The 18941-nt window shown below is 46.4% G+C and overlaps 1 protein-coding gene across 1 annotated transcript in view; it reads left to right on the top strand.

Moving 5' to 3' along the window:
• WDFY2 (WD repeat and FYVE domain containing 2) overlaps positions 1-18941 on the top strand; it is a 270430-nt gene that overhangs the window by 52752 nt on the left and 198737 nt on the right. Inside the window, exons 6-12 of the mRNA XM_065730295.1 lie at positions 147-259; positions 1106-1232; positions 2975-3080; positions 6768-6869; positions 7964-8094; positions 8316-8424; positions 9072-9896. Of these exons, the coding sequence (XP_065586367.1) occupies positions 147-259; positions 1106-1232; positions 2975-3080; positions 6768-6869; positions 7964-8094; positions 8316-8424; positions 9072-9101 (718 nt within the window). The 3' untranslated portion in view covers positions 9102-9896. The remainder of the gene's footprint in view (positions 1-146; positions 260-1105; positions 1233-2974; positions 3081-6767; positions 6870-7963; positions 8095-8315; positions 8425-9071; positions 9897-18941) is intronic.

Raw genomic sequence — 18941 nt, 5'->3', positions numbered from 1 at the left:
CCTAAAAATATGTCCTGAGTACCTCCGTGAGACTGGAGCAGTATTCACAAGGTTGTAGCACGCTCCTGTTAAAAGGATTATCAAGCTGTTAAAAGTAATGTGTAGCTTGTGTAAGCAATGTATGTTCCTCAGCATTTATCCACTAGATTTGATGTGGAAACCCGGCACGTGTTTGTTGGTGATCATTCTGGGCAAGTAACCATACTCAAACTAGAGCAAGAGTCCTGCAGCCTGGTGACGACATTTAAGGGGCACACAGGTAAGGCCTGAGCTGACCCTACTTGGTTCTTCATCTGTGCACAGCATCAGGGTGGTGTAACTCTCCTGTGAAACACGAGTGTGAAGGGGAGATTGAACTGTCACTGTTGCTCAGGGAACCTTGTTCTTTATTGGGAAAAACAAGAGAGGGATCAAAGTGTAGTAAATGCCTGATCAAGAGCTCGTTAATGCAGAGTGAGGACAAAAGTTGCAGTAACTCTGGGGAGAAAAGATGCTTTCTGGGGGAAGACCCATACGGGTAGATACTATTGCCCAGGTGGGTCAGGTGTACCTTAGATGTGCATACAGGGGATGCTGACAGATTGCTTTACTATGTGGACTCCATCACATTCTAAAAACAGCAGCCCTGGGATGTGGGCTTGCCATGTAACAGAAGAAATGGTGGGCATTGCTCAGCATCCTCTCTTCATATCCCTCCTCGTTGTGTGTTAGTTCAGTCACACGGAAGTTCAGTCCACGTGCTAAGGCACTACAAAGATGCCCATAATATTCCCCACTTGCTTCTCTTTTATAATAAAATCTCTCTCCAGAGAACGATGGAGATGAACAGCTGTGCAGTCACACTGAGACCATCTTGTGGTGGCTTTCTGCTGCTTAACGTGTTCATCCACATGAGCCTGCAGAAGGGCAGTGCAGGGCTTCAGTAGGATTTCCAGGCTGCTGCTGACCAAATGGCCAATACAGTAGCTCTGTAGCCCTTGCTAGGGAGACCCACATTTTTAGGCATTCTCTCTTTTTCGTTTTGTTCTAAGCTGTTTAAATACATATCTATATATTAAGCTATGTTCTTCTGTAATTAATTGACTGTTTGCATCTCCTGTTTCAGGCGGTGTCACTGCTCTCTGTTGGGACCCAATACAGCGAGTTTTGTTCTCAGGCAGTTCTGACCATTCCATTATAATGTGGGATATTGGAGGAAGAAAAGGAACAGCCATCGAGCTGCAAGGACATAAGTACGTTCAAAGCCCTTCCTCCTGCTTTTTAAATGCGGCCCCACGTGGAATCCAAAACAGCCAGAGGTTACAATCTTCACTCCCCTTGGTCCTTACACAAGCAGAATAAATGGCTTATAGTAAGTTTGTCAGCATCCAGACCCAAGGACTGATGTGAAAGTCTGCAAAAGGTACTGAAAGAAGGCACAGTTACCAACAGACCAGAGTGCGTAATGTGGGAGTCTGCGCTTCTGTTGGAGAGGAGGGGTCCACAGATGAGAACAGCTAGAGGGAAAATTCCTTCTTTGCAGGTGTCAGGTTCTTTCGTTCCCCTAGAGGGAGCATCAGGCTTGGACAGTTAGGCTCATTTTGCTGCATGTTAACCATGTGTTTTCCATCTCACTTTACCTGCAGCTTGAAATATAAGTAGCATTCTTTACCCATATATTCCTTCATCATCTTCTTAATGCAAAGAGGCTTCATCTTTGCACATACAGACCTCACATTTGTATGGTACAGTAGGTGTCTTTGAAGAAGAGTAATCTTTTAATGGACAATGAGTAAATCAGAGGCAAAGAGTCACTAGCTGCAATGACTCCTAAGCCTGTTAAGTACTCACAACAGGTTTTCAGTGCACTGACAGTGTGCATATGCGGGACTAGAATGCCAGGCTCAGGTTTGGAGAGACAAAATCCCATGGTCCTTTTGGTCTGACAGTATTTAGAGCTTCTCATTTATTAATACATTTCTCTTGAGTGATGCTGCACTCTGCTGGGCGTTCTTGTTGGGCCACTGGGATTTCAGAGTGCTGCAGAGCCTCTGTGAAATTCCCAAGTCATCCTCATACCCTCACACCAATGCTTGCCATGCACCTCTGCTGTATTCATTTCTGTGGAAATGAGATCTTTAAGTATGAAGTTAGCACCTGGATCTTAGTCCATAGCCTGGCTGTTGGGCAGCTCTGTATAGTATAGGGACCTGATGGCAGTGAGGAACAAGAAACGTTCCATTTAATGGTGAAGTTAGAGTCAGCAGGTAGGGGTTAAGCTGTGTTGTTTTTCACATGCAGTCTTTTCCTTAAAAGAAGGAAAAGAAACTAAGTCATCTACCTAGAAACAATTCAGCAATTCCTGTATTATTTTTATAATGCTTATATAATGCTAGAAGAAAAGATTCAGCAGTTCTTTAGTGCTTCATTTCTAGACGTTGCAGAGATTTACCAAAACCAAATGTTATCAACCTACCGAAGAGCATGGACCTTACTAAGGCTGCATTTATGCACTCAAATGTGCTTTGGGAGAGCCCCTGAAGCTGCAGCTCTGTTTGGCTTCCTAGCTCAGCTCCCAGTTACAGGGGCAGTGCAACCAGTTTTCAGAACAGGTCCTTGATTTTGTGGATGTCGCCCAAGTGAGCAGCGCTATGCTTTTGGTTCCAGCTGGACAGCAAAGGCTCCAATTTGCTTCCAATAAATACCAACTACACTGAGAACGGGGAGAAAAACATGGAGGTAAATGAATGATACACATTGCCCAGAGGAGCTGTGGGTGCCCCATCCCTGGAGGCACTCAAGGCCAGGTGGGGTGGGCCCTGGGCAGCCTGAGCTGCTGGGTGGCACTGCCCATGGCACAGGGTTGGGACTGGATTGGCCTTAAGGTCCCTTCCAACCCAAACCGTTCTATAGTTCCATAATTCTATGATTCTTTATTGTATGTTTTGTGCTAGCCTTAAATGGTCGATCAGTAACTGCCTTGTTTCTTTTCCAGCGATAAAGTTCAGTCTCTCTCCTACGCCCACCACACTCGGCAGCTCATCTCCTGTGGTGCCGACGGGGGAATAGTTGTCTGGAACATGGACGTTGAAAGACAGGAGGTAGGGGCACGATTCTTGCTGATTCTGTCTGAAGCAGTCTTGGGAAGAAAGGGGCCTTTCTAACGTGTGCAACTTTCAATTAGAACTTTTCAGACATTAAAAATGTTGTTGGATATGCTCCAGTTATTATACAGCAATTATGCCATGCCTTTGATAATACGGTACAGGGGAAATTATCTGGCAGAGAATGTGTATTAAGTAAGCTGCTAAATGGTTTCTGTCCTTTACGTCACTGCTCTGAAGGTGTCCTCCAAGGATGTGAGACGTTCTGCTTTTTTTTGTTAAGGATGTCATGAGAAGTGCTGTCATTCCAGAGGTAAATGGATGGCTTGAGAATTATTAGGGTTTTTGTTAAGGAAACAGAACAAGGAAGTTCTCCGTCATGTCTGGAAATGTGGAACCCAGTGTTGGTTTCCCTTCTGTTCTTGCCAAAAAGACATTTAGACTGGCTTCAGTCTCACTTGCCACCACTGGGCCTTGCTTCCCTTTGGTGTAGCCATATCGAAGTGGGAAGGTGACAGCACTGCTGATCCAGGCAGTAAGGTTTCGCCTAAACGTTCCCAGCCACCTTGGTGCTGCGTGGCCAGCGAATCCAAACAAGTCCAAAATGTTCCCCAGGCCTTTGTGCTGCAGGAGCAGCCTCTGCTCAGCTGCTCTGAAGGCCTGACTCAGCAGAACAGTGCTCGAGTCAGGCTCCAGCCCTAGCCCCGAACATGGCAAATCCTGGTAAAATGAGTCACAGCAAATCTCTGCATGGAGGTTACAGCTGTGACTAATGCTCTGCCCTATTCCTATGGGTGGGGCCTGGGCCCTGAATACCCCTGCTTAGGTCAGTTGGGGTGAGGTTACTCCCAGCCAGTGGGGCTGAGGCTGGGAGAGATGCAGCTGGGAACACACGCCTGGGTACATCCCTTTACCTCTTCCTCCTGGTGCGTGGTGGGGAAGACCACTGTAATTATGATTACAGAAAAGCGAGGAAGGATAAGGGGCAGCGAGTTTTTCCCATCTGCTTTTGGCAGCACAATCTGTAATCAGCTTTGCTGCTTCTCCACAAGGGTTTTGGTCTCCCTGGGTTGTGCATGTCTCCCTTGAGCAAGGAGAAAAGATAAGTGGAAAATTGGATTTAAAAACCTACTCGAGCAGACCTAGGCAGGAACGGAGCTACTCTTGCTCCCTTTTTTTCTGTGAATTAGCATTCCAGTTGGCTCTTTTTAATTGCTAATCCAATGGCTGATTATATCATCAGCTCCAAAAGTGAAACAAAAGCAGAGTGGGTTCTTCCCTCCCAACAGATGTTTCCTTTTTGCTGCGGCCTGAACATCCAGAAATGGAAAACTTATTTACATGCTGCCTTCAAAAGACTACAGGAAGGGTTAAGATCAGTTGGTTGCAAAACAGACAACAGTAATGTGAGAAGAGTGGTAAAAAGTGGAGGAGAAATATAATGAGCTGCAGGAGGGCTCAGCAGCAGGTGCTAATGTGTGTGGTGCTCTCTCTGACTGTGGCAATGTGGGCTCGTGCCTGTTACCCATAGTGCGATAGGGCACCCACTGTGGTGAACCACCTCTAAAACATGAACCTTTGAAATCTGATTATCAAACACTTGGATGTTGGCTTTGCTATTTTTCCCCTTATATAAGTTTTGCTTTTTTTTTTCTTCTACTGGATGTGTGCTCTGTCTTCACTTTGATATCAGGTTTTCCTACGTCTCTGTGGTTGCACTGGAGTGAATTAAGCCATTTTGTTGCTTGATTCCTTATTTTAATCTATTTTTAAAAAGCTGCGAGAAGAAAACATCTGAAAAATGCTGGAAGCTGTGTTTCTATTTGACTACAAAGCAGTACCTTGTCACAAGCAAAACATATTCATATGTAGTGTTCGGATGCAGATCTGTAGGCATTAATCTGAAAGACTGTTGTGGGTAGAAAAGACAGGGATTTGCCCCTGCAGAAGGAACAGCTTTCAGAGAAACTGACAGCAGAAGCTGAAGCTCAGAGTTGCCTGAGTTTATTGCTGGGGATCAAAACTGCCATGGGATCTGAGGGGTCTCTATCCGCCTTACCTTGTCTGGCTTTCATAGTATTTTTAATTTGCAATCTCAGCTGCCTCTCTTGCCTTTTTAAATTACAGTATGGGGGAAGCCACTGGCTATGATAAGCCAGCTGCCCAGCTGGGGCTGGGTAGGAGCATGCTGAAGCAGTGTTGGCAGGGCTGCCTCTCTCTAGGGATGAGACGAGCCTGCTCACCAGCACCCGCTTTGGGCTGAACCCTTCTCCTGGGGGGTCTAGTCCTGCTGATGAGGTGAGAAGAGTCAGAGAGCTCCTCCTAAGCCCAAGTAGGACAGATGGATTGACAGACAGCTGGACAAAGGTCAAACCATTGAGTCATAGAATTGTTTGAGTTGGAAGGGACCCTTAAAGGCCGTGTGGTCCAACTCCCAACTGCAGTTAACAGGGACACTTACATCTCCATCAGGTGCTCACAGCCCCATCCAGCCTGACCTTGGGTGTCTCCAGGAACTGAGCATCCACCACCTCTCTGGACAACCTGTGCCAGTGCCTCACAACCTTTATAGTAAAAAATTTCTTTCTTATATCCAGTCTGAATTTCCCCATGTCATCTCACAACAGACCCTGCTAAAGTGTCTGTCTCCTTCCTTCTTACAGCCTCCCTATAGATACTGAAAGGCTGCATCTCCCCAGGGTTTTCTCTTCTCCAGGCTGCACAGCCCCAGCTCTCTCACCCTGCCCTCATAGGAGAGGTGTTCCATCCCTTGGATCATTTTGGTGGCCCTCTGGAAACACAGAAACCATGACTCTTTTGGAGTCTCACATCCAAAGCCGTGTTTCCTGAACACTATGGGGAGAAGCATTGCGTGTCCACCAGCAAGGCACATGTCAGGGGACCCAAGAGTAGGGGAGGAGGTCATTTCCTTCCTCCACGAGCCCTCCTGCCATTTCAGGCATTTCCTGAGCTCCTTCAGTGTCTGGTGAGAGTGCATCCCTGCAGGGAGTCCATTCCTTCCTGCTCTTCACAGCAAAACCTGGCTGCAGGAGGGAGAAAGGCCTTTAATGTTTTCTTTACATCCTTTAAATCTTTACCCACTTCATCCACAGCATGAGTGCAAATCTACGCATGGAATTAGGAAACAGAAGGCTTTCCTTTCATCATCTATATGTGAAAGTAGGGAAAAAGGTATTTTGGGTTTCAGGTTTCTTCAGAATGTCATCTTGCCCACCTCGTCAGATTTGCACCACAGATACCTCTGACAGCAGGAATTCCTCTTGGAGTATCGTGGCTATTGGCAGTACTAACTGCCTCCAGTTCCCAGCAGATGGTTAGTGCTGTCCAGACAAGACATTCATTTTTAGATACTTAATTCCAAATTTGAAGAGGCTGGGGAAGGCTTATGTGTTCCCGGGTTATTTTTATGGATTTATAATCAAACTCAGCTTCACGTGGTGGATGAGAAGTGTTCCTCCTGTGTCCTTCAAGGCTCAGAGCTGAGCAAAAAAAAAAAAAAGACCCCATTGATTAGGTAAAAATGGCTTCTTGTGGAAATGAGGAGTTTTAATCAAGTTCAGCTGACCACATTACTGCACCCCATCACATCTTCCTTACCCTGTCCCTAGGTTGTGCTGGAAGTTGGTTTCTCATGTCCTCTGCATGTGTCTGTGTGTGTTGCAGACCCCTGAGTGGCTGGACAGCGACTCCTGTCAAAAATGTGACCAGCCTTTCTTCTGGAACTTCAAGCAAATGTGGGACAGTAAGAAAATAGGCCTCAGGCAGGTTTGTATGGGTCCTTTGGTGTGTTAATATGATGCAATTGGGCTTCTCTCTCATAGTAGGTTATAGTAACCTTTTTCCCCATAAGGCTTGAGAACTTTCTCTGTTCTTTTAACAATAACAAGATAGTGAGTTCTCCTCCAATGATCAGGCTCAGCAGCAGCAGGTTTTTCTTTTTTTCTTTTTTTTGTTCTAATTTTGGCAGCCAGTCCCAATAACAAATGTGTACGATAGAGCCTGATCTGAGGAAGTTGTTTTGGGGCTGACTGTAGCTATAGCCATGTGGGATTTTGCTTATTGTCATCAGAATCTGTTGTAGAAAGAAATTTGCAGCTAATTCTTGGAGATTGTGGTGTAACTAAAGCTGTTTTTAATGGGCTTGAGTAAACATCTGTAACTGCTTAAGCTGTGCTGGACGAGGCTTACCAGTCTGCTTGGAACACCGCTGCACATCCCTGCCCAGCAGGAGGGGGCTGTGCATTGCAGTCTTCTGAGAGATGTGCATGAAAAGGCAGCAAAGGGTGACACTGTAGGGCTTGAAACAGGTGTCTAGACCACAGCTAAGCTGTCCTTTCCCCTTTATTTAATGCTTGTCACCACAGAGCCTGGCTCTCCTATAACGGGCAAGGCAGTCCTTCGGTCCTATGCAGTCAGTGTGTAAGAAGACAGAAGACAGATAGTATCAAAATGCAGAAATAGTGGTGCTTCTGGGGCTGAAAAAGGCCAGCAGGGTTCACTGAGATGATCAGTTGATGTGTATTTATGCTTAGACAAAGAAGCTGAGATGAGGCTCCAGAATTCTGTTGCACCAGTGTACCCCATCCTACTTTGAGCTGGACATATTTTAATACAATACGTATCGCTTGCTGGGGGTGCAGTCCCCTGCTCCTCCAAAGGGAGACTTGAACAGACGTGCCTAGGAGAGAGAGTGGGTGTACATGAAGATGACCCTTCATCTTCTCTGGAAGAGTAGCTTTCCTGTTTGCTGCGTCCTCAGCTGAGCCCTGCCAAAGTGAGACAGTAGAGCTGGGACCTGAGCAGCAACCTGTCCCTGGGCTCATGGCTGAAGGTGTCTTTTCACGTGTTCTCTCCCACAGCATCACTGCCGCAAGTGCGGGAAAGCCGTCTGCGGCAAGTGCAGCTCCAAGCGCTCCTCCATCCCGCTGATGGGGTTCGAGTTTGAAGTGAGGGTCTGCGATAGCTGCCACGAGTCCATAACGGACGAGGAGTGAGTGTGGGCGCCGAGCGGCCTGGAGCTGGGGTGGGACGAAGTGGCTGCAACTAGGAGGGCCTGGGTGGCCACAAGGCTGGGGAGGGAGCAGCCAGCGGGGTGGTTACTGGGCCCCATTTGTCCCATCAGTGCCTAACAGACTGGTGCTTGCTTCAAATGCTTGTTTCCTTGATAACTGAGGGAGTGTTTTTTTGCTGATTTGGGATCTTTTTCTTCAGGCGGGCGCCCACAGCCACTTTCCACGACAGTAAGCACAACATAGTCCATGTACACTTTGATGCCACCAGAGGATGGCTGCTGACCTCGGGGACAGACAAGGTTATTAAGGTAGGAGGGAGGAGATTGCTCTAGCTTTTGTACTTCATTACTTCTTTTCCCATGGAAATTCACGTATGTCCTAGCTATCATCTCCCACACCAATCTCTCTCACACCAACTAATGTGCTTCTGCCCAAAAAAGAGTACAGGGATCTTAGTCTGTGAACCCAAAGGGACAGGGACAAGACTAGCTGCAGCCCAGTCAGTGCTAACAGTGCCCTTTCCACAAGGAAGACAGAACAACTTTTTGAAGTGGCTGATCTAGTTTGATCTAGCCAGGTTAACAAAGGGCCCACAGATGCCAAAGCTCCGAGCAGAGAAGCTAAAATAATGAATAAGTTTGTGACAAGGCTTTAGCAATTAAAATGCAACAACAGTAGGAAAAGATCTACCTTGTAATTGTGTCATAACTGCTAATCCCTCAAGTTAGCAATATGGTGTGCGTTTTTATGGCTTAAAAACAGCTCTCAACCTGGCTTATAAAGTGAAAATGTCCAGTGATGTGAGCGTTGGAAAGTGAAATTAAAATGTTGGACCTGATGCGTCCTCCTCTGGGCACCCAGCTTCCCTTAAACAGAGATTAAAAAGTGCACATTAGTTTTATATGCTGTTATATTTCACTGCTACTCACCGTGTTACGCGTTGTTGTATTGACAGCTGTGGGATATGACGCCGGTAGTGTCTTGATACATCGGTGGAACTTGAAGGGTGACATGTCCAGAAGCAGCAGATTTCCTAACCCTAATCATTCTGCAGAAGATAGGTAATGCTGGGCACGTATGGCAGATGAGAAAGGAACTGATGTGTTTACAACGATTTACGTCCTCTGCTTGATCAAGGCCGAACGTTTGCACCAAGACTCTTTCCACTTGTTCTCAAAGTATCCAAGAAGGTATTTTTTTAACTAACGGTTTGTACGATCTGACTTCGGTTGTCTTTGAGTTTGTTCGGAGAATCCGCGTGCGGTGCAGTCTGTAGTTTTCATACGTCGTGCTGTCAGGATCCTTGCTGCTTTGTACCGAGGGTTCTTGGTTTGTGTCTTACCGTGTCCATTGTCAGTGTGAGGCAGTTGGCTCTCCCCGCAGCGAGCACCTGTGTGCTTGGGATGTTCCTGCTGACGGCGCTCACTTCAGCAGAGGAGCTCCAGGCACGGCACTGCGCCTCCTCCGGTCGCACCACCGAGCATCTGATGGACTTGCAACTCCTTCCAAGGGCTCTACCATCCTCTTGTCCTGGCAGACATCACCTGGAGAGTGTTGTTTTGTTGTATCTAAGGCACGACTTCCTGCCACTTGCCTTGCTGCACCAGTTGCAAAACCCGGGGGCCAGGTTGCTTAGCAACGTATTTCTACAAAAGGTGAAATAGTTTTCCAGCTCGGAGCATTAGAAGGAGCATTAGAAGGAGCACACGGACCTGCTTGGAGTCTGATGAGGCTGACAGGAGGATTCAAATGAAATGATTGGCAACGACAGCTGTCAGGGGTGTGGGGGAGGGATCTAAAACTGGTCTGGGGTTCAGAAGTCTGTTTTACCTCTACCTCTACCTTGTGCAGCAGCATTTCAGCATTTATACCTTTCTGTGTTGTTGAACATGAATTTGATTTTCCTGTTTTCCATACGGTTAGTCATATTTATTTTTTAAAATGCCGATGATGTTTTTATTAATTTCCTCTCTAGATCTGAAACTGATATTGCTGAATGACACTTCTTGTCCTGTTGTCATATTTGACAGTTTCTTTTACGAATAAATAAGTATTTAAAAACCCGGATTGACCAAACTTACCCTTGTAAGAGGAAAGAGTCAAGATGGTTAAACAAAAGCAAAACTTTTTTATGCTGGTTCTGTCTTATCTGAAGAGTCATCTCCGGGTTCCTCTAAATCCATTGTGCTGCTTAACACACTATAGGCAACGCTCTCCATCCACGGGCTGAGTGTTCCTGCATCTCCTATTCGTGCAGGGCTGCTCTATCTGCTGAGATAACAGTGCTCAGCCTCGCCCCATTTTGTGCTTTACTTTTCCCCTCTCAGTGGGAAGTTGTGGTGTTCTCCACTGCAAAGCACGTTGCTGCACAGAGAAGAGCTGTGTGCTTTCACTTGAGAGAGAATGCAAAAAAAAACAACAAGAAAACAGAACCAAAAAGGTAAACACCATTCGTGGCATTAATCTGAATCTCTCCACAAAGGTAAAATCTCTGGGGAGAATTCTTCTTTTCATACATGCTATAAATGTTGTTCACGCGTTCTGCAGCTGCGCTGTCTGAGGTGATGTCACCCTGGCTTTCCTGGCCCTACATACCAGTGTTGGTTCCCTTCTATGCAGCATGTTTAAAACACATTTTCAAACAGAACTCACATCTCACTAAAACGACTCACTGATCAAACACTACTCATCTGTAAACCCTCCTGCTTTCTCTCCTGGAAGCTAGATGCTTGTTTCCTCTTGGAAGGCGTGCCAGATGAGTGAGGCTACTGCCAAGATTTCATTCCGGCTGGAGAAGGTGTGTGAAACTTTGTTGCCCTGTGCTGACCCAGTTACCCTGAGCTCTGGGCCTTTTGGACAGAACTTGCTCTGCTGCCAGAGAGTAATTCACGTGCTGGCAGAAACTCGGGAGCACTCGAGTAATCTTAAATCAGCACTCAGCTCTGTTCCTGATGAGCCATAATGGCTGCAGCAAGCCTGGGCCTACAGCATGAGTTGTGCTTAACGTCAGCGGAGCTCAGAAGCCTACAAGCTGAGGATCTGCTCGGTGAATGCCCAGCCCTTTGGGACATCTTGTTCAAACAAAAGTGAGGAACTGACTCCAAAGGTGACCAAATTTTGGAGCAAGGTATGTTTTGAACTCCCGCAGTAAACTCTTGTCCCCATCTTCTCTTTCTGAGGAGCTGTGGTTTCAGCGTTACTTAGGGTGAACATTGGGTATACAAACCCATTTTGCAATCTTTCCCTTGCTGTTGGTTCTGAATAAACTACCTGGAGGGTTATTTGGATTTAACTTGATGCCATTTCACCTTGCAACCTCAGGTCATACTGATCACGGCTTAGAAAATGATACAAGCTGAAGGGGAAGCTGGGGAAGAAAGAGAAGCATCTCCCTTTGCTTTGTCCTTTAGAGCTGTAATGTAGTGACGTGAAGGGAAAATAGGTGTGTTTAATTCCAACAGTGATTCTTTTAGCTACCAAATGAAACAAGGAGCGTTTGATATTGCCTCCTTATGCCTACCTTGCTTTCTTGCATGGTTAGCATAACTGTATCTATTTCTTTTGTCTTCCAGATCAGCACAAAAAGGGATCCCTATTGCCTGGTCCTTTTCTTTCTATTTTAGTTGCCAAATAACAAACCTGAGCTGTTCAATTAATTGTATTTGTGGGGGAGGGCATGGTGCCATGTCTTTTGGTACAGATGTAAGCCACACACCTCACCCACACGGACTCAAACAAAAAGCCCTCTTCCCCAGGGCTGCTGAACCACAGCAACAAGCTTTTAGTGCTACATCCTGCTGTGCCAAAGGGCAAATGGATAATGCTGGCCCTGCTCTTGATTTTAGAAAACTTGGTTTTCCTTTCTCTCTTAGCTGGTGTTTCTGTAGGGGAAGAAACAGTGCCCTTCAGACAGCCTACCTGCCTGGTCCTGAATGGAGCAGGATCTGTAGTGTCCATGCGGGTGGTGAGGAAGGCGTTAGGTCACACAGCCACACAGGCTTCAGGTGACTGAAGGAAGGTAAACCTGAACATCTACCCTCATCTGGTGGGCAGCAGCCCCCTCCAGGGCAGCAGGGTTGGAACTGGATGATCTTTGAAAGTGCCTTCCAACCCAAACCATTTGGTGGTTCTGTGTGTCTATGAAACGGACATAGGCAGTGCAAGGACAGTGCCGGTGCTCTTCTGGTGCAGGAGACTGACACTGGGGTTAGATTTCAAAACAGGATAGGGCATCTTAGGACTGAAAGTCTGACAGTCAGAGTAGCCCCAGATGGTGGCATTGGTGTCCTCATCTGCTGTCACTCCTGTCTGCTGCTACTGCAAAGCCCAGTTGGCCTCCCTGCCTCGTGGACATCCGCACATTGACTCCTGGCACACTGAAAGTGATAACAGCATTTCGCCTGAGAGGGTGGCATGAATACATCCTGTACTGCTAAATGGAGCGATGCATTCCCTCTGCATGGGTTGGCTGCTGATAGGACAGATGGCTGGACACACAAAAAGGATCATACACGAGGAGGCTTAGGGGGATCACATCAATATCCATAAATCCCTGAGGGATGGTGCCAGAGGATGGAGCCTGGCCCTGTCAGTGGTGCCTGGTGCCAGCACCAGAGGCCATGGGCACAACCTGGAGCACAGGAGGTTCCCTCTGAACACCAGGAGCACTTCTGTGCTGTGATAGATCAGTGGCACAGGCTGCCCAGAGAATATGGGGACTCCTTGGGGATCTCCCAGAGCCACCTGGACATGGCCCTGGGCACCCTGCTCTGGGTGTCCCTGCTGGGGCAGGGGCTGCAGCAGAGGGACCCAGAGGGCCCTGCCAGCCTCAGCCGTGCTTTGCTTCTGTAATTAAAAATCCACTTAACATCTTCACCTACTGCATGGCTTAGAAAAATAAAAAGTAATATGTATTTTAAAGTATATTTAAAAATAAAACACTGAGGCTATTCACAAATGACTGTGTGTCAGAACATCCAAAATTCTGTTGGGTAGTCTGCAGGAGGTAGTTCTGCAGTGAGTGGCTTTGCAGGTGCCTGTCCTTTCCAGGGGGCCCCACTGAGCAAATGGGATGTTTTCAGTCAGTGTCTAAAACTCTCTTTCCTTATGTGATGATACTATGCAGCAATAAGAACAAACCTGAACGCCTTTCAAGATGCATTAACATGCTGAGTCCCTTTAGCATTGACCTTTTGTGAGGAAGGACGGGATCTCCTCTTCAAAACCTTGTATGAAATTTGGCGGGAAATATTTGCCCCTCAGCAGTAAACAAACAACCAAAGTTCTGGGATTTCAGTTGCAGCGATTAACACTGTGTGGTTACATGTGACTTTTCCATACATTTCCCAGCTTGCAGAAATTTTCCATTGCGACTGGTTGTTGGCCATCTCTGAAACATTTGCTGCTGGACAACATGGTGCTGCTAAGAACAGAAAGAAGTTGAGTTCAAGGACATTCAGATTTCAGTCGAGGGGACGCTGAACTCAAAGTGAAAACAAGAGAGCCCAGTCTGCCGCCAAAAAAATGTTTGTAAATATATATATAAAGTTAAATGGAAATATCAGAACCGTACAAAGCTGAACCACCCTCTGTTCTAGCACTACCAGTTGGCCACAGCCTCCATCAGGATCCAGAAACCGCGAGCTGTGCCTGTGATGAGGTGCTAGACTGACCCTATGAAGATCTCCCTTTCTCGTTCTTTGCTTTAGTGTTTATCTAACCTCAACTTTCTGCAGTTTTGCACAATTTTTCCATCCCTGCTTAGTGAGGCATCATTGCAGATGCCAACCAAGTACAAATGGGTTCTAACGGGGCAGGGCTTCCCTCGGATATGAAGGACCCATTAGCACCTCTTCTTTGTCCTGATACAAGCAAATTCTGTGGGGCTGCCATCACCAAGCAATCACTGAAGTTTCAGCAACAATGAGTACATGAACATGATTTATATTCAGTAATTACCACCGGTTTCAAAATAGTTTCTTGAAGATTTCACCACTGCTTCCGATGTTGCGTAAAAGCTATTTCCTCCCCACCCACCCTGCCTGGAGCTCGAGCACAGATGGCACTCAGAGACACAGTGAGTGGGCATGGTGGGATGGGCTGATGGACTTGGTGATCTTAGAGGTCTTTTCCAAGCTTAACAATTACGTGATCAGGTCAGAACCACATGAAGTTCACTGTCTTTCAGAGTCTGGGGACTTGACAGGGAAAATCTTCCTGGCTTTTGTCGGGGTCAGTGTTTCCAGGAGTGTTGCTCAACAATGTGACCATCTTTTCCTGCTAATTGTCTTGTAACAATTCCCACTCCCCTTCCTTCACAGAACTAAGCATCTTCAACTGAATAACTAGTAACTGGATAAACAGTGCCAGTTCCCTGAGGTATTTCCATCCGTTCCTGCCTGTTCTCCTTCTCTGTGCCTGTGTTGATTTGTAACAAGGACTTCAGGTTGCGAGTTTCACTGGTCTCATTCATCTGCCTGGTCAGGTGGTTGGCACAGAACTGACAACTGTCCCATGAGCAAACAGTGTCACTTCTTTTCAGTGTACAAACCCAGCAGTGTGTCAGCTACCAAGGGAAGCAGGCTGGCTGGGCTGTGAGCTGCCCAATCTGCCTCACCCCAAAGTTTCCTTTTCATTTTTCCAGTTCCAAGGAATTCTCAGTTGCTGCAGTATCTACCCTGTTTGTATGTGGGTTGGCACAGAAAGTGCTGCAGGCTGGAAACCCTTCAGCCAGGCTGTGCCTCTTGGTAGGTTGTGCATTAGGTTGTGCCTTGACGGAGAACAAAAGCCATTGGGGGGACATTGACCAGCCCTGATTTTAGATAGTTTTTTTTAGAGTTCACACTGGACTCTACAGGAAAACTCCTTCCTTTGAGCCCAAGCGCAGCATATCTAACTTCACACCTGAATCCTGTTGAACAGGATGGGGCATCCCTGAACGTTTTCACCAGTAACCAGAAGCAGTGTGAGTGTGGGCAGTTAGGACAGCACAGCTGGTGGGTACGTTGGTGCAACAGTTGCTCATTGCAGATTACTCTGCAATAGTGAGGTAGAAATGGGAATGCCCCATCCTTTAAATACAGACTATAAGTGTTTAAACCTTTAGTCAATCGTAGACTATTTTTTTTTTTAACAAAGAAGTAACACGGCCCTTAGGACCTTAGGAAAAGAGGAAATGCCCTTTACATGGTCACCAGGCATCTGCTTCATGGGTCACCTAAAATGTACAGTGAAGTCTGAGGAACGTTTCAGCGGCATCTGCATCGCTGCAGTCAGCCCTGCTGCACTGCTGATGGGTGACATGGGAATCTCAAAAGCACAATGACCTTTCTGACTAGGTGGCATTAAAAAACAAAAAACAAGAAAGCCTTCAGAATGTGAATAATTAAACAACTGAGGTCAGGATCATGTCAGCTTGAAAGCCGATACAAGAAGTGTTGGGCTGAGCATGGAAGGAGGAGGGAAGGAAGAGCAGCTGCTGTGTCTGTATTTCAGCTCCTATAGAGCAGGTGTGTTCACAGTCGCTATTGTGCAGTGCTTAGCAGGAATTCAGACAGCCTTCTATTCCTGGTAGTCCATCACTGGATGCCATCGTTCTCTCACCCCTAGAATTTGTTTAGGTGATGCTAAATGCATTTGCTCAGATGCAGGTGCAATTCACTCTGACTGCATTAACACAAAGCATCTCACTGGCTTTGCAGTGATGTACCTCATCAGCTCTTGTGGAAAAGGGTGAAATAAAGCGTAACTGGGGACGTAACAGCAGTACTGTGGGAGATTGCAGATTCAGTTTCTAATTGCTGACCTGTGTTTAACGTTACTTTAAATTTTAAGGGCTCTTAAACCACAATATCTGTCTCTTCTTTCACATTATAACTAAACTTGGATTAAAGCAGTTTTATGGCATTATTTCTACCATAAGCTGTGACTAAAGTGAAAAATATAAGCTATTTTAATAAATCAGGAAAGAATGTGTAATTAATATATGTTAAAGTGCACTTTGGGTTATTTTATGAACCATCTAAGTATAATTAAGTCATTAAACTTTTCTTCTGCAGAGCTGTGAAGAAACTTGACTTAAACACTGAAGCATATATTGTCTTTATTAGCTTTGCAGCTACTAGACTGAGAAATGTAGTTACTTCTTAAGCCTTTCAGTTAGGCTTTGTTTTCAACAGCTACATTTATAGACACACAGAACAGCTTAGGTTGGAAGGGACCTTAAAGATTATCCAGTCCCAACCCTGTGCTATGGGCAGTGCCACCCAGCAGCTCAGGCTGCCCAGGGCCCCATCCAGCCTGGCCTTGAGCACCTCCAGGGATGGGGCACCCACAGCTCCTCTGGGCAGCTGTGCCACAGCCTGATCACCCTAAGCAAAAAATTTCTCCCTAAGATCTAATCTAAATCATCTCCCCCCTTTTAGTTTAAAGCCCTTTGTCCTTTCACTATCAGACCTTGTGAAAAATTGTCTCCCTGTTTGTAAGCTCCCTTCAGGTACTGGCCTTCAAGGCCGCAATGGGGTTTCCTCACAGCCATGAGCTGGTGAGTGGCACTGCCCATGGCAGGGGGTTGGAAATGGATGATCTTTAAGGTGAAAAAATTATGTGAACGTAATGTGTTCTTCACCCATCAGCATGGCCTTTAGCTACAGTCATTGTACAGAGCTCCAAAGGACACTTGATATTTTTATTTCTAGTTCCTTTGCCTTACCATGCTGATCCACAGCCATGTGTAGAAACAGTAGTGCAATTTTGTTGGGTTTTGGATGCAGTTTGCCAGCAAGCACAATTGGCTCAGGAGAAAAACACATTACCACCATTGCTGTTAGCAATCTTGGCTTTGCAAGACATCTGTAGTATGAAAGATAAAGATAATCCCACTTGCATGTCTTTGTACGAGCTGGTTGTCTTCACAGTCAGTAGAAAGATGCAGAAATGTAAGGCTTTCTTAAACCAGCTCCAATAAATCACCGCAAAGGAGCCTGTTTTCTCTCCACTGATTTAGAGTGAGAATTCCAATGAGTAATTCCACAGCCCAGGTAAGACAAATTCCACCCTCTGTTTGCAAATAAAGCAGTTCCAGGCAGATTACAACTCTCTTACCAGGAGATGGAGTTCTCCTCTCAAACCTGTGCCTCCCCATTTTCCCTTTCCCTTCGTACTCCATTCATGATGATAAAGCACTTCCTTTATCTTCCACAGAAACGGCAAGCACACACGGCTTAGCCGTTGGTTTTCATGCCTCGAGTCATGGAGCCGTTTCTCTGCTTCCTGAAGGGGCAGGATCCAACCACGTCTGGGCGTGGAATGTGTTAAAAGCCTCCTACTTCACAGTGTCTTGACATAAATAGGATAATATTCAGTCCTGGCTCCATAAAGTAATGTGGAAAGCATTTGGCCGTGTTCCTAAATTCTTGCAGTTTAAACATGAGGATGCAGATCATTTCTGCATACCAGCACTGATTTATAGAAACTGAAGGCTGTAAAGAATCCTTCCATTTAAACTAAGCAAGCGATGCAAGAGTTTCTGCATTCCCAGTAACACTTTTGAGCCTCGTCATCTTCATACACTGAAGGAAGCCACCACCCTGTCAAATACAGTGTTTAAATATCCTTTGAAACTTTAACTGTTTCTATCCTGGAGACTTCTGAAGTCCTCTGCATTTCTGTGTGTGCTAAATCATTTGGAAGATTTTGGTCAACTTCACAAAACTCAGAGCTGTCACTTCTGTTTTATTTCAGTGCTTCACAAGTTTTCTGTCCAAAGACCACGCCCTTACTGTGTCTTGAGACAGCAGATGCATATTCACAGTGGGTGAGACTCTCAGGAACAGAACAAATTTGCAGGCACCACCATTCCCCACTACAAGCACACCTGAAATAGAGTTTATTTTTAACAGCCCGATAGTATCCTACCTCTCCTCCTCTACAGCTACACTTCAGCACTGTTAGTGTGTCATTAAAAGCTTTGTGGTTATGTTGTGTCAGCAGTGATGCTAAGATCAAAGAACCACAGATTTTTTTGAGTTGGGACCCCTAAAGGCCATCTGGTCCAACCCCCCTGCTGTGAACAGGGACACCTACAGCTCCACCAGGAGCTCAGAGCCCCATCCAGCCTGACCATGAATTTCTCCAGGGATGGGGCATCCACCACATCTCTGGGCAACCTGTTCCAGTTCTCCGGGCTGCACAGCCCCAGCTCTCTCAGCCTGTCCTCTCAGGAGAGGTGTTCCACCCCTTGCATCATTTTGGTGGCCCTCCTCTGGATGCAATCCAGCAGCTCCATGTCTCTCCTGTGCTGAGGACTCCACATCTGGACACAGTACTCCAGGTGAGGCCTCACAGCGCAGAGCAGAGGGACAGGATCACCTCCCATGAGTTCTGACCACGCTGCTTTGGATGCAGCCCAGGATAGGGTTGTATTTCTGAGCAGTGAGGACACATTGCTGGCTCATGTCCAGCTTCCCATCCACCAGTACCCCCAGAGCTCCATCCTTACATCCCCCAGCTTGTACTGATAGCAGAGGTTACCACAACCCAGGTGGAAGACTTTGGACATGGATTTATTGAACCTCATGAGGTTTTCTTGGGCCCACTACTCAAGCCAGTCTAGGTTTCTCTCAATGGCATCCCATTCTCCAGGTGTATCAACTGCACCACACAGCCTGGCATCATCTGCAAACTTGCTGAGAGTGCACTTGACTCCACTGCTTATGAATGAAGAGGTTAAAGAGTTCTGGTCCCAGAAGAGACCCCTGACAGACACTGTTTGTCACTGACCTCCATCAGGACACTGAGGCACTGATCACCACTCTCTGGGTATGAT

The sequence above is a fragment of the Cyrtonyx montezumae genome, unplaced genomic scaffold, assembly GCF_038088225.1.
Source record: "Cyrtonyx montezumae isolate F1298 unplaced genomic scaffold, pur_monq_1.0 scaffold_12, whole genome shotgun sequence".
In the NCBI taxonomy this organism is placed as follows: Eukaryota; Metazoa; Chordata; class Aves; order Galliformes; family Odontophoridae; genus Cyrtonyx; species Cyrtonyx montezumae.
This window is presented reverse-complemented; position numbering and strand designations above follow the sequence as displayed.